The sequence below is a fragment of the Crinia signifera genome, chromosome 12, assembly GCF_055691185.1.
Source record: "Crinia signifera chromosome 12, ASM5569118v1, whole genome shotgun sequence".
In the NCBI taxonomy this organism is placed as follows: Eukaryota; Metazoa; Chordata; class Amphibia; order Anura; family Myobatrachidae; genus Crinia; species Crinia signifera.
In genome coordinates this window covers 17,171,174-17,184,428 of record NC_139228.1, presented here as the reverse complement: position 1 = coordinate 17,184,428, position 13,255 = coordinate 17,171,174, and the positions used below count along the sequence as shown (strand labels likewise).

At 46.5% G+C, this 13,255-nt stretch overlaps 1 protein-coding gene across 1 annotated transcript in view; it reads left to right on the top strand.

Annotated features, from left to right (window-relative positions):
- TTC6 (tetratricopeptide repeat domain 6) overlaps positions 1–13,255 on the top strand; it is a 94,505-nt gene that overhangs the window by 57,821 nt on the left and 23,429 nt on the right. Inside the window, exons 21-25 of the mRNA XM_083167256.1 lie at positions 125–276; positions 6,205–6,336; positions 7,492–7,641; positions 9,677–9,817; positions 11,633–11,746. Coding sequence (XP_083023382.1) covers positions 125–276; positions 6,205–6,336; positions 7,492–7,641; positions 9,677–9,817; positions 11,633–11,746 — 689 coding nt within the window. The remainder of the gene's footprint in view (positions 1–124; positions 277–6,204; positions 6,337–7,491; positions 7,642–9,676; positions 9,818–11,632; positions 11,747–13,255) is intronic.

Here is a 13,255-nt window from a genome sequence, read left to right as displayed (position 1 = left end):
GTGCAATGGCATAGTTTGCTCACCCCTAGCCATAGAAGGATCAAATAATAATTTAATACATGTTTAAACCAAAGTCTAACCCATGTGGTGCTAACATATATATATATATTTTCATTCTCGACAGGTTCATCTCCAGTGCAGCAAGCCTTGGTCCAGTCCTTCCAACACCAATACAACAGTGCCATTGAATGTCTGGTTTCTGCAATTGAAGTAAAGCCAAATTCAGCCTTGTTGATTCTCCTAGGAAAAATCCAAATGAAGGCAAAGAAAAACAAGGTAAAATGTTTAACAATTTACATGAACCTAATGTGGTACTTCAACGAATGTATGAAACCACAACAGGGATTCTACTTTAAGTAAACATACATTGTTCAATTGTATCAGTTTAGTGGTGTTTAGTTATATATATATATATATATATATATATCAACCAAACCCCTTCTTTTTCGCGCTAAATTCTGAGAGATTATTAGTTTGCTGCCTGTTTCCACAATACCCCTGTTGGCTAAGGGGAATTAGAAAAGATACGAGAACAAGTGTGGAATGGCGCACTTCTCAACTACAGTCCATAATATATTAAACAATGTCCATAACTTGGTGTTATTCCCTTTTATTAAAAGTCTTTTTAGACAAATGTGCTGTTCACTCGACGCGTTTCGCCCAACAAGGGGATTCCTCAGGGGTATCAGCTTTATAGAATATCGTTGTGGTAAAACTACAAACACGGTGGAAAGTGTGCGATTCTTTCCTCTAAGCCGAAAGAGAAGGGCACCCAGCCTATGCTACTGTCTCAATTGGTCACCTGGATAAGTGTTCACTTGTCAGGCTTCTTGCTGAGCCAGACAAGTGAACACTTATCCAGGTGACCAATTGTATGGGCGATTCACTTGAATACCCGCATTTATTACCCCAAAACAACTCTTACTACCAGAGGCGGGGCCATTTCGGGCCAGTTATCAACCGATTGAGACAGTAGCATAGGCTGGGTGCTCTTCTTTCGGCTTAGAGGAAAGAATCGCACACTTTCCACCCTGTTTGTAGTTTTACCACAACATTATTCTATAAAGCTGATACCCCTGAAGAAGCCCCTTGTTGCGCGAAACGTGTCGGGTAAAAACAGCACGTTTTGTCTAAAAAGACTTTTAATAAATTGAATAACACCAAGTTATGGACATTGTTTAATATATTATGGACTGAAGTTGAGAAGTGCGCCATTCCACACTTATTCATATATATATATATACACACACACACATACACATACACTTGCTGTGGCGGCCTGGCACTCTCCCTGGGGTATGCGCTGGACCCCGGTGCCCTTGAAGACGTATTGGTAGCAGGTGGATAAATCAAGGCACTCAGACGAAACTTTTCAAAATCGTGTAATAGATGAGCACACCAATGTTTCGAAGCTCTTACGCTCCTTTTTCAAGGTGATAAATAGTGTAACGACCTGCCAGTCACAAAGGCAGTCCCATTGGGAGATGTTCCCTCCCTCTGGGACGCCTTTTTGTGGGCTGCCGTGCAAAAACGGCGATTGTGCGTGCGCAGTACCTATATCGGTACTGCGCACTGGCTGGTCCTGGTGCCTGTCATTTGTATTGTACAGGCACCGGGACCAAGCTACCTTCTATGGGCTGTTGCCGAAGCAGCCCATTGAAGCTGACCACATGTGCAGTACAAATGTTTGTACTGCGCATACGCCATTCCCGGCACCTGTCATCAAAGCAGCAGCAGCATCGGCTGCAGAGGCGACGACAGGGGGAGCGGGGTGCCTGAATCACGGTACTCCCGCTGCAGCCAGAGGCAGCCCCCTCCCCCAAGAAGGTACGAGCCGCCACTGGTTAGGGTGCTAGGTAGGTATGTTAGGCTGTGGGATGGGTAAGGCTGATTTAGCAGTGAGTTGATAATAAGAGTGTGTGAGTCGCCTCCACTTTATCTGGCTCTGCTATTGGGGAGAGATAAGTTATGTATCCACCTGTAAATGTGATAAGGTGGTTGCTGATATAGGAAAGAGACAAATCACAGATGTATGCGCAGTTATTGTACCCAGTCAGTAACAGACGTTTGTGTTGGACCCAGCAGTAGCTTAAATTAGCTCTTTGTTGCTTCTCTCATGATACTTGATAAGAAAGGAAAAAGTCAAACCACTACATGTGTGGCATAGGACTCAGCCATGCGTGAGTTTCCAGGTGCTCGTTTTCCTATCCGGGTACAATACTCTATAATCCATGTGGAAACATATGTTTGCATTGTAAATGGAAATGTATTAGGCTGCGGAAGCTCTTTTCATCTTCTTATCTGAATCTGCAAAGGGAGCGTCAGTATAATGATTAGACACTGATAGTAATAATGCTAGAGACATGGGACTCTGGCGCGGACATCTGCTTTATGTGAGTCATACGGTATGTGACAAGGAACCATCAATTCTGGGGAACTGTTCAGAGTGATACAGGAAAAATAAAGCAGAGATGTAAAATCCTATTGTGTCATGTCCTCTGTGCAGAGGCGGATTTAGACCTCATGGGGCCCTATGCAAGACGCTGGTTTGGGGCCCTCCTCCATCCAACAATCCAAAGCACTATGTTTTTGGTGCTGATTGCAGGTGGCAGCGATAGAGCACCTTGGCGCTGTACACAATCTACCGATAAATGCACAGCTGCATGACCATCGACATATCGCAATCAGGCTCGAGGTGTTTTAGGATTAATACCTGTGTCACATGTAAAGTAACCTGACTTCTTTGTGTTCAAACATTTTTTTATCCTATCAAAGAACTTCAAAGGAACTCTGGGAGTGTGGGCAGGTCCATGTGATGGCATTATGTCAGGCTCCCCTGGGAATGTTTTTGATGGCCGGGGTATCCTTATGGGGCCCATTGGGACCGCTGGGCCCTAGGCAGGGGTCTAGGTTGCCTTTTGGAAAATCCTCATCTGTGTGCTTAATGCCAAAGGATGGGCCCTTTGTTAAATATAGAAATGATATAGTAAATACTGCTAGTGTGAGCATAATAATGTTCTAGATTAATAGCAAAACATACATCTAAAGCTGCCCATACACGTCCCGATCCCGGAGTGCGTTCTGGGCTAAAATAGCATTGCATCACATTGCATGCCTTGTGCATGCGTTGTGCATGCGATGCAATGCGATAAAACCAAGTACAAAAAGTATGTGCAGCACATACTTTTTGTACTGTGCGATGAGCTGCCGCGGGAGCGCGCACCTCATAGCACATATCGCATCGCCGGGATCGCCACGTGTATGGGCACCTATAGTCCTGTGAGGGATAATGAAATATGTGACAGCCAATAGCCAATAAGATCCCTCTTTGACAGTCTAGTAAATCCGGGTAAATCAGCACCTGCACATCTCTAGTTTTCACCCATTTGTGGGTCCATTTCTGACTGATAAAAATGGGCACTAATTAGATACCGAGATAACGACCATCGGTCATTAATCACAATATTTGTCTGTTTTTATTGGCCAATGCAGCATCTGGGATAATAGGATACCACCCTAAACAAGGAGTAAAACAAGACTGGGTAATAAGATAGAGTGACAAGAGGACCCTGTCTGCAAGCTTGCAGTCTATGCAGGGCCGGCGCCATGACTAGGCAGCTCTAGGCATTTGCCTAGGGCGCCGGCACCTGGAGGGCGGCAGTTCGCCCCTCACCCCCAGCGAGCTGTGGAAAAAACTTGCTGGAGCGGTCAGGGGTGTCCGTGCGGCAGTGGTACCTGCGGTCAGGGGTGTCCGTGCGGCAGTGGTACCTCCGGCGCCGTCATGTGTATAAAGCTGGCTGCGGCCGGCGGGGTCCCTGCAGTGAATAGAAAATAACTAGCGCTTCCTGCGCCGCAGTGCGCATAGCGCTAGTTATTTTCTATTCACTGCAGGGACCCCGCCGGCCGCAGCCAGCTTATTCACATGACGGCGCCGCAGGTACCACTGCCGCACGGACACCCCTGACCGCAGGTACCACTGCCGCACAGACACCCCTGACCGCTCCTGCAGGGATGCCCCCCCCCCGGCACCGGGGCGCCCCAACCCCGACTTGCCTGGGGTGCTCTGGTGCCTTGCACCGGCCCTGAGTCTATGGGGAAATAGTAATTTGAAAACATGACAATAAACTTCATATTGCAAATGGTTTATCCAGATTCAAAAGGTCTTTGTTAGAGTCATTAACACAGCAAAATTCTCCTAGGGTCATGGGATGTGTGAGTATAGAAAGAACATACATATGTAAGTTATGTGTGGACTATGTAGATGGGAGAAATAGTAGTAGATTAGTTTATAGAGGTTGTGTGGGGGTTCTGGAATTTGATAAGCTGCCTGAAGAGGTGAGTTTTCAGGGAGTGCTTGAAAGTTTGTAGACTAGAAGAAAGTCTTGTTGTGCGTGGGAGGGCATTCCTCAGAGTGGGTGGAGCCGGAATACTGTAAGGAGCAGATTGAATTGTACGTTTTTGTTATCACTCATTAGGAATGTTAACTGGTGCTCCAGCCAATCAGTTCCTAATGGCCATTTTTCAAACACAGGAAGGTTAGGAGAGGACTGGCTGGGCACTATTTATCATTCATAGGTGCAGATGCATTAAGCCTAGAGTGGAGATAAAGTGGAAGGCGATAACGCACCAGTCAATCAACTGTGTTTAAAAATGGCAGTTGGGAGCTGATTGGCTTATGCGTTATCTCTTTCCACTTTATCTCTTCACCAGGCTTAATACATCTGCCCCACTATGGGCGAGATGTACGGTACGTGTTTCCTAGCACGGCCACAACGATCATGATCTTGGGCATCGTGAGTAAAAATCGGGGGCATCGCGGCCATCGCATGCACTAAAAAAATCGGGTGCGATGGTACCGACGCGATGCCCGTGATTTCCCATAGGAAACAATGTTAAATGCCTCAATTTACCCGCGATGCCCCCGATTTCCCATAGGAAACAATGTTAAATGGCTCAATTTACCCAAATCATCATAGGGAACAATGGTAAATGGGCCAGAAACCCCCCAAAACACCCCTGAACAGTGAAATGTCCCCCCAAAAGTATTTTACGCCACCCCACGATCAACGCGAACCCAAAGCGTGGCGAGCGCAGCGAGCCCGCGAGGGGCGGCGGTACGCGTCCTCCGACCTTTTCATACCCCCACTATCCACGTCGGCGCGGAGTTGAGAATAGAATAGTGTGGCGAGCGCAGCGAGCCACCGAGCCCGAAGCGTGGCGAGCGCAGCGAGGGGACGCGGATACCTGTGAAGCCCGCGAAGGGACGCGTTTACCTGTGAAGGTATCCGCGTGCGCTCGGTGGCTCGCTGCACTCGCCACACTATTCTATTCTCAACTCCACGCCGACGTGGATAGTGGGGGTATGAAAAGGTCGGAGGACACGTACCGCTGCGCTCGCCACGCTTCGGGTTCGCGTTGATCGTGGGGTGGCGTAAAATACTTTTGGGGTTACATTTCACTGTTCAGGGGTGTTTTTGGGGGTTTCTGGCCCATTTACCATTGTTCCCTATGATGATTTGGTGAAATTGATGCATTTAACATTGATTCCTATGGGAAATCGGGGGCATCGCGTCTGGACCATTTAAGCCTTTTTTAGCCGCATACGACGCGACTTTGACTTTTTTCAATGCATTTCAATGGGAAAATCGGGGGCATCGCGTCGGTCGCGTCGCAGACCACTAAAAATAACACCCGATGCCCGCCATTGTGGCCGTGCTAGGAAACAAGTACCAGATGTACTAAGCCTTGAAAAGTGCTAAAAAGGAGAGTGATAAACTACCAACCAATCAGCTCCTACATCTACAAGCTGATTGGATGATGGTTTATGATTCTCCATTTTATCACTTTTCAAGCTTGGTACATCTGGCCCTACAAGAATATCAGTCATTGATATTATGTAGTCATTAATGGGGGCAGGTAATGCAAGTAGATCTTTTCCATAGTGGAGGGGACTAGCTCGTAGATAATTTGATATAAGTACAGTGATGTATGTTGTTGTAGTGCTATTTATGGCCTGGTGTGTTAGTAAAAGTACATGTGTTCATTATATTTAAGCGGAAAGATTTTGCATAAGAAAATAATTATTTTTGTAGCATAGTTAAGTTGAATGTCACAAACTTTGGGTTTAATTTTTTTTATTATGTTCCGTTTTACATGTTTTTTTTTTTATTTCTCACAACCAAACTGTATGTACACATTCATTAGGATGCATCTAAAAGCTTCCGGCAGGCTCTGGATGCTTTAAACCAATCAGATGTCAGGTCGTCCACCTGCGACCAGGCAGAAGTTTACTACCTGTTGGGCCTGTGTTACATGGAACAGTTCAAATACTTCCAGGTGAGCGGAATTACTTGTCGCGCCTGCTTGTGCCTCTTCCCTGTATAATAAGCTGAGCTTACGTAACTGCAGAAATCACACTTCCAATGTGAAGCATCGCACTTACGTTACACTGAGAACTTCAGGCTTTTTCTGGAACACGATAACTTTGAACACAAAAAGGTTTCAAAAAAGAACGTTAGGAACTTCAAGCCGAAATTAACCCATTCATTGCCAGAGGTTTGGGGACATGTTCTCATTAACTAGGCAGCGATGCACATCAGTGGGAACCTTCCTGTGCTACACTAAACATAGGGCCTAATTGACTTGCACGCTGTCGACCACTAGGGGAACACCCAGCTTTCATGGGCGTTCCCATGCTAATTGGCCAATGACGCGGGCCTGGGGGGCGGCCAGCTGACATCATGGGATGTCAGCTGCCCGGCCACTTCCCTCCGAATGTGCGCGCAGATCTAAGGTTGCTCTGAGCAACCTTAGATCTGCGTTTACGTTCCACATCATTCGATGGCTGGCGACCATCGAATGATGTGGGTGTTAACCCGCAGGCTGCGAATGGATGTTTATGTGAAACATCCATTCATAGCCAGTACGAATGTGCGCGCATTGGGCCAGCGCACCACCATTCACAAGGCAGGATCTGATTCACTCGCAAGGATTTGAATTCACATACGACCAAATAAACCAGAATACCCCCCTACAGTATTAGTACAGTACTAGAACAAACCATCACAGCACCAGGGGGACAATTATTATAACATAATGTATATGGAGTGGCTCTGTACGAGTTGAACATTTATGACCAGCACATAATACACCCTATCGAATCATAATATGTATCGTTAGAATGTATTTCAGCACCACGGAAAGCATCTCAGTGTTATCCCAGGTTTCCAAAGGTTTTTCAGAACCAACCTCACAGTAGCTGATTAATAATAGTTCTGTAAAGTAGAAGTGAGTGGTTTCTGCTGTGTTAATAGGTGTAATCATGAGCGTAAGGGGTGTTGTAATGTCTTTTGTATCAGCGTTTCACTTGCTGTCTCAGGCAATACAATGGTTAGAAACACACCTGTGACATCCCATACAGTCATTAGCCATTGAGATCATTCCTTCTGCACACTCATGCAGTGCGGTACTTCCCGTGTATGTGTCTTGCAGGCTTTGGAGGCGCTGACATCTGCAGTGAAATCCCGCTCGGGTTACTGCGACGCCTATTATCAGCGCGGGCTGTGCCGCATGCATCTGCAGCAAGCCAAGTGTCTGCTGGATTTCAATAAAGCGCTAGAGATCAACCCCAAACATTTCCAGGTACTGTACTAGTTATTGTAACATGCGTTCCTGACTTCCTGTTCCAATGTCCGGCTGAGCTGACCCTTAGATACAGTAAGTACGGTTCCCTGGGGACTGAGGGGTACATTTACCATGATGGGAGTTTTATCGGGGATGGGATCAGATCTTCTTATTTACTTAGCACCTTCTAGAAGATACTAGACAGCAGCTGATTGGTTGCTATGGCAACATCCCATCCCTGAGAGCCTGCTGTAGAGAGAAGGACTCATAGCAGTGGAATATGCTTCTGGGATAATGAGTCGATAATGTTTGGTCGAGAGTGACTAGGTCGACACCTAAGAATGATTGACATACCCTAGGTCTACAATGACAGACAAGCTTCAGGGCAACATGTACATGGTCAACACGAGTTTTTCACATTTTTGTGTGTCTAGGTTGACATATGTCAACATGGACACCGTATAAGTGTACCGCATCCCCTAGCTCGGTTCACTGCGCTTGGTGCACTATTATACTCTACAGTAACGCTATGTCCACTTGCATAGTAGTAAGATATGAACCAAGTCGGTATAAACAAAGAAAAATGTCGACATTTTGAGTGTTGACCATGTACATGTTGACCTTAAGTTGGTGTTGACCTTCCATTATTGTTGACCTAAGGTATGTTGACCATTCTTTAGTGTCGACCTAGACATTGTCGACCCAGCTACCGGATACCATGGAATATACCGCTGCTTTTGCTACATTGACATGTACATTTAGGGTTAAATTTCGGTACTTATGTATTAGCCGGGCGCCCGGCTACACTACGCTGACAACGTAGCTTTGGTTACATTGTCAGCGTAACCATTGCCGGGCGCCCTGCTAATATGTGGGGACTTATGTGCCAGCGGGCTGAAGGAGGTGCGGCTGGGGGGTGAAGGACTGGCGGCGGGTCGGGCGGCAGGGCTTCAGTGTCGGCCGGGCGGAGATACAGGCGGCGGTGCTGACACGGACGGCAGCAATGGACGTCATTTAGCGCAGTGACCGCTGGGGGAGCATCACATGGTTTCCCTGCTCCCCCTGCGGCACTACGCTAATTGCGTACATTGCGCCTGCCGGGGAGGACTGTCTTGGCGGCCGGGACTGTGGGGAGCCGAGTGCCGGAGGCGCTGGGGACATCGTTGAGGGGTAACTATGATGCACCACACACACACACACACACACACACACACACACAACACCCACTAACACAATCGTATACCCACTATCCAAGTCATACCCCAATTATCCACGTGGACGTGGAGGTAATTTTATAAAGTGTGGCGAGCGCAGCGAGCCACCGTGCCTGAAGCGTGGCGAGCGTAGCGAGCACTGCGAGGGGCCGCATATCCGCGTCCCTTTGCGGGGCACGCTGTGCTCGCCACGCTTCTGGCTCGGTGGCTCACTGCGCTCGCCACACTTTATAAAATTAACTCCCCGCCCACGTGGATAATGGGGATATGACGTGCATAGTGGGTATATGATCCATTATGTATTAGCACAGCTCCTGTTTACGTAAGTTACATAGTTTACGTAGCCAGCACAGTGGTGTATTGGTATTCTCAATACACCACTACGCAAACTACGTAATGGGCGCCCTGCTAATACATAAGTACCTACATTTCAGTTATTGCTGAGTGAGGCTTAAAAGTCTCAGCTGTTTGCTTGCAGGCCCCGAGTGAGAGAAAATTAGGGAAACATCTTTATGTATAGTAAAAATGGGAGGTACAAGTGTTTTTTAAACTTAGCGATATTAAAATGCTGAGGGTGGGGAGTTGCGGCGGACTTGCCCACCTTACTGGAGGACCAGGGGGGCAACCAATTGTCATGAGCATGTTAATATTTTGTGAAATGACCTGTGTTACCCAAGATGTTGGGTGTTTGTAAAAAATATATTGGGTGTCGTCTGCTTTAAAGCAGGACCATAGTTTTCAAGTGTCATGTGTACGTGCTCGTTGCGTTATGTCTGTTTGTCATAAGTACTTAGCTCAGCTGCTCATGCAAACCTTGATAATGTGCTTTCCTAATGCAGGCCTGTTTGTGCCGAGCGGCTTTCTATGGATTTAGAAAGAGATACTCCAAAGCCATAATGAATTGTAACGCTGCAATCAGAGTACAGCCTCACAGTGTAAGAGCTTATCTCTACAGAGGAGCATTAAAGTACTACATAAAGGTGAGACACTGTATCTTTGCCATATCCTTTTAAATACTCTATAAACCCTGAAGCTTTTCTCTGAATGTAATTGTGACTCCGGGGATTTTAGTATTTCAGCATTTGCTGTGTGTGTACATAGCTACCGTAGACCTGGAAAGGTGGTTATCCCACAATGCCGTGTACAGTATGATTTCGTTTTCTAATCAGGCTGGTAAAAACTTCCAACCAGAACTGTAAAGGAGTGTACACACATTGGCCCTTATTCTGGTTGGTGCGGTCGAGCCGCATATGCGGCTCCGACCGCACCAGACGAATCCCCGCCTACAAGACGGATCGGCACGGCCGTCCGTACACGGACGGCTGCCGATCCGCATGAAAATGGTGGAGGCGTACGCCTCCACCATGGTGGGAGCTGCCCCCTGCATTCGATGGTCGTCGACCATCGAAGGCAGGTCCGCACGCCGCGGCAGCTCCCGCAAGCTGAGACCACACGGACAATCGTCCGTGTGGTAGCTTGTATGGGGGCTGAAAGCTGACATCCGGCGACGTCAGCTTTCCGCCCCCATGAGTTGCGTCATGGCCTCATTACCATGCGTACGCCCCGCGTTTGCATGGGAACGCCCATGAAACGCGGGGCGTATACATAGGGAAATGAGGGCATGAAGCCCCTCACGCCCCTATACGCCCCCTTTGCGGCGTACTAACGTTATGTGCGGCGAATTCGCCTGCACATGCGCAGATTGACCTCTGCGCATGTGCAGACGGAAAACATCGGCGGTACGGCCGCACGCGGGCCGTACCGCACGAACCAGAATAAGGGCCATTGTGATGTGGTGGCCACAGATATATTGATTCGATATTGGCACCTGAAGGGACCCAGGGGGGAGGGACGGACAATTTTTTTTAAAGCGGCAATCATGTACGCGGCATGGCTTGGAAAAGATTGCAGCTTTAAAAAAAAACATCCTAGTTCTATTGAAGATTGTATGTTGCCCATAGCAACCAAAATTTTTATAGTAAAGATTTGTAATGATTAACTGCTATTCATAATTTCCTGTAGTATTAAAACCTGGCTTTCATGCCAAAGTTAGTAACTTCAAACTCTGCATTCCAGAAACTATTAGGAATACTTTACTAGAGTTATAACATGTTGTGACATCACATGTGGGTGGAGCCATGGGCGTAACTACTATAGGTACAAGGGGTGCAACTGCTATGGGGCCTAGAGATAAAGGGGGCCCAGTTTACTGTATAAATTATATGTGTTATATACAGTACATTTATCACCATTAGTTGGTAAATTGGGGCCCTTACAAACTTTTGCTATGGGCCTGCGAATATCTAGTTACGCCACTGGGTGGATCTTTGCAGGAATGAGGTCTTGTTTTATAAAATCCTCCAATCACCTCGGCCCATGGGTGCAGTTATCCAGGTATCTGCAGTAGGAGCCAAAGATGGGCCCCCTCTCTGTCTGGCCCCGGGACTCTAGTACTTGCAGTCCCCCCCATGATGGCGGCCCTGTCTATATACGGTATAACTTGTGTCCCTACACTTACTGTATCACCCTTAATCTACCCCAGAATGATCATGATGGTCCCTAAACTTTAGATATTTGACTGTTTCTGTCTGTTAGCTCTATAATCATTTTTGTCATTATAACGTTTAATGCATATAGTCACATCTGTACATTATGTAGAAATGTAAATACCTCCATATAGTTTTTTTTTTTTTTATTCTTTCTTTGTAAAACTTTATAAATAAAGTACACAGCATTTAATCCATGCGACTTGGTTGCCACTACTCTGGCCTTAATCAATATTTTGTTCTATCCAGGCGTATAAATTGGCAATTCAGGATTTAACAAAAGCCGCAGAGTTGGATCCGTCATGCTCTCTGGTATATTACAACAGAGGAGTTTGCTACCACGAGATGAAAATGTATGAAGAGGTAAGGGATCGGATGCCGTCTGAGATAAGAGTCTGGATTAGAAAAACCTTTAAGCGGTGAAGTTTTTTTGATTGAAAGAAACAGCCCTCAAGGATATTTCTGGGCAATATAAAAATAGACGTCTGAGCAGCAGCTGCGGATTCTATTGTGTGAAAGAGGGAAATAAAAACAGACATTTATTTTGATATAACAGCTAAAAAGAAGATGCTAAAAAGCAGAAAGATGAGCATGAAACATGCAGATTTCGGCTGAAATTGGGATTTATAAATAGCTATGTGAGCAGTTTTACACATCTTTTATTAGCAAGTGCCAAATCCTTCTTTAACCCTTTTGAGTGCCAAGTGAATTTGTCAAAATAGGTGTGAAAAGTGGCAAACAAACATTTGTATTCATCCTAATGACCTGTAATGTTTACCTTAGATAGGAAAGATCATCTTTTTTACTTGACATTATTTATTTGAATTTATATAACAAATGTGAGCGACGCTGGCATTTTTAGCGGATATTTTGAACATCTCTCACAAAGCTGTTGGCACTCAAAGGGTTAATAATGATGCGTCGGTACTTATGTAGTATCTGGGCTGCCGATTTTTTGATTGTATGCCTTAAGTTAAGGCATACAATCAGATGCGATGCGATGCGATGCGATGACCCGATTTTTCCATAGGATTCAATGTTAAAATGGACTGAGTCCATTTTAACATGAAATTCAATGGGAAAAAGGGGTCCTTTTCATACCCCTACTATCCAAGTGGGCATGGAGTTGGATATAAACCTGTGGCGAGCGTAGCGAGCCACCGAGCCCGAAGCGTGGCGAGCGAAGCGAGCCCCGCGAGGGGACGGTATTCTGTGTCCCCTCGCGGGGCTCGCTACGCTCGCCACGCTTCGGGCTCGGTGGCTCGCTACGCTCGCCACAGGTTTATATCCAACTCCATGCCCACTTGGATAGTAGGGGTATGAAAAGGACCCCTTTTTCCCATTGAATTCCATGTTAAAATGGACTCAGTCCATTTTAACATTGAATCCTATGGAAAAATCGGGTCCATCGCATCGCATCGCATCGCATCGCATGCGATTTGGTCGGGTGCGATGCGATGCGATGGACCCGATTTCAAAATCGGCAGCCCAGTTACTACATAAGTACCGATGCGTCTTAGAAGACCTGTGTTTCACAATACATTGCATTGGCAGATGGCACAAACAACCCAGCGTAGGAATGTTTGCTGCCCCTAGACATGCGTATTTGAGTAGGATGTATAGCTCATGCTCTTCTTAGTCAGAATGTAGATTTGTTTTTTACCGAAGACAAATAACAGGTTGTTTGACATGATTCCCTTTGGAAGAGATGCTGTAAGCAGCCTCGTATTGGCCCGGCGGAGGACCGGGAGAATCACTGTTTAGGTGAACGGGGCTTAACAAAAACTTTTAATGTCGCTGGGTAGGCAGGCGCAGATAACTAACCAATAGCTGATGACTGGGTCCACTACTGAGCCTGGCGGCTGCAGGTTG